Source organism: Lepus europaeus, chromosome 5 (genome assembly GCF_033115175.1).
Source record: "Lepus europaeus isolate LE1 chromosome 5, mLepTim1.pri, whole genome shotgun sequence".
NCBI classification, from domain to species: domain Eukaryota; kingdom Metazoa; phylum Chordata; class Mammalia; order Lagomorpha; family Leporidae; genus Lepus; species Lepus europaeus.
The window spans coordinates 33,764,689-33,766,758 of record NC_084831.1 but is presented as its reverse complement, the minus strand read 5'-3'; the positions used below and the strand labels follow the sequence as shown (position 1 = coordinate 33,766,758).

Sequence of the window (2,070 nt, the reverse complement as noted above, 5' to 3'; positions counted from 1 at the left end):
GGAAGTCTCAGCTCTCTCATTCCAGGTTGTCTTTCTAACCCATCCCTTCCCCGGGCTGAATAACTCAACATTTCCCTGACTATCCCACCCTACTAACACCCTCGGCACAAAATGACCTTGTACCCGGGTTCCTTCTCTGAGAACACTTCCGCTTGTTCTTCAAAACTCGCTGCTGGCACAGCCTCCTTGGGAAAACCTTCCAGAATCACCTTGCCCGGGACTGTGTGAGGGGGCCCCTCCTCACCGGGGCAGCAAATCCCCCCCACCCTGCCCCACTACCCTAGGCTGCCGTCTGGCCCCTGACCTCCCTTGTCAAGGGCAGGGCAGGGCCTGCAGTCCCTATACCAGCACAGGGCCTGGCTGGGGGTGACCACAGGACCCAGCCTGGGTGCCAGGGAGGGGCTGGGGGCTGACCTCTTCTCTTCTCAGCCTTATCTGATCCAGAGGCCGGATGGGCGAGCAGATGAGATGCTGACAAAGGCTCTGGGTTACTCAGTAACCCTGCCCGCTTTAAAAGGCCCCCTGCTCTGGCTGCCACAGCCAGCTGCTCCTCTCCTCAGCCACCTGCTGCCATGAACACCTTCCTGCTCTGCGGGCTGTGCCTCCTCGGGGTCTGGGCCGCCCTGGCGGAGGGGGTCACCGTGCAGGTAAGGCCCCAGCCCAGCCCTGTGCCCAGGCGCTCCATGGACCTGGCCCCAAGGGAGTGGGGGCGTGTCTGAGGCTTGGCCTTCTTGGGGGACTCCCCCCACCCCGTAACTATCCCTTCAACCTGGGAGGCGCTCGGGAAGAGAGAAGAGAGAGAATCATTTGGGAAAGGCCAGCAATTGGGTATCTTGTGACTGCACCACCGTGCCCCAGCCAGCACCATTTAACACAGGAGAGAGCCGAGCCCGAGGCCCCGGGCACCCGTAGCTTGCTGCCCAAGGAGCTGGACTGGACTTCAGACCTTACTCCTCTGACCTTGCTCCACCAGAGCATCCGCCTGGGTTCCAGGAATGTCAGGGACACCTTACAGGTGTGCCTGCAGGTGCAACACCGCCGACAGGCCAGCCTGGCACTCAGCAGGGCCCCGGGAGGCCTTTTATTGCATCTCAAATGCCAGGTCGCAGGCCCGTGCTGAAGCCAGAGGATCTGCTGGCACTGCTGTCAGGCAGTGGGGAGCAGAGCTGCCCAGGGCCCTGGGCCCACGCATGGCCCCGCACATGGCTCCATCCCGTGTCCCTGGGGGATGCGGAACCTCACGGCCACAGCACAAAGCCCGACCAGGAGCGACGCCTGGCTCCGCGCCCCGGCCTCACCTGCTGCGGGGCTCCCGTCCCCCACGCTCTGCGCCCCAGGGGCTGCAGTGGCCGGGGCCAGGGGCCGCGCGGGACCTCAGGCCGCCTCACGCTCTGCCATGTGGCTTTCAGGATGGGGCGCTCTCCTTTCCTCTGGAGGCCGTGAAGAGGCTGAAAGACCTCGCGGAGCTCCCGCAGCCCAGGCTCGCAAGCCCTCTCCGGAAGCTGGCACCCCGGCCTCGTGAATCTGCGGTTCCCAGCGCCTGTAGAAACCAGAACTTTCCAGAAGCGCTCAAGCCTCTCTGCAAGGAGCCCAACGCAGGCCAGATCCTCCAGCGGCTGGGTGAGCAGCCTCCTCTCTGATTGGTGGGGTGCAAGGAGAAGGTGTGCTCTGATTGGAGGTTCGGAGGCGGGGCTCGGCTCTGATTGGTGGGTCCGCTAAGCCCTTTGCTTCTTCGGTTCCGATTGTAGCAGGCGAGGTCTAAGGCGATCCCAGCAGGGCGCGGTGGGCGCTGAGTCCCCCGCCCGATCCTCAGCCCTGAGCTGCATGGCCCTCTGGCAGGGGCTCTGCTCTGACCGGCTGGCCTGAGCGGTCCGTGTGTCCTGGCTTGGATGGCAGCCTAGCGAGCCAGAGGACAGGCCCCTGGGATTCTGGGTGCAAGCACGGGTGTCTGGCTCGGGGTGGGGCGAGGAGGCTGCTCTCACCAGGCCCCCGTCTTTTTGCGCAGAGGCCATCGCGCAGGACCCGAGTACGTGTGAGATCTGTGCCTACGCCGCCTGTACCGGATGCTAG

At 64.4% G+C, this 2,070-nt stretch overlaps 1 protein-coding gene across 1 annotated transcript; it reads left to right on the top strand.

The window, feature by feature from the left end:
* Positions 1–572: 572 nt before the first annotated feature.
* Positions 573–2,070, top strand: GUCA2A (guanylate cyclase activator 2A). Its single transcript, XM_062193287.1, has 3 exons — positions 573–647; positions 1,410–1,620; positions 2,006–2,070. Exons 1-3 carry the CDS (start codon positions 573–575, stop codon positions 2,068–2,070), a joined length of 351 nt encoding a protein of 116 aa, XP_062049271.1.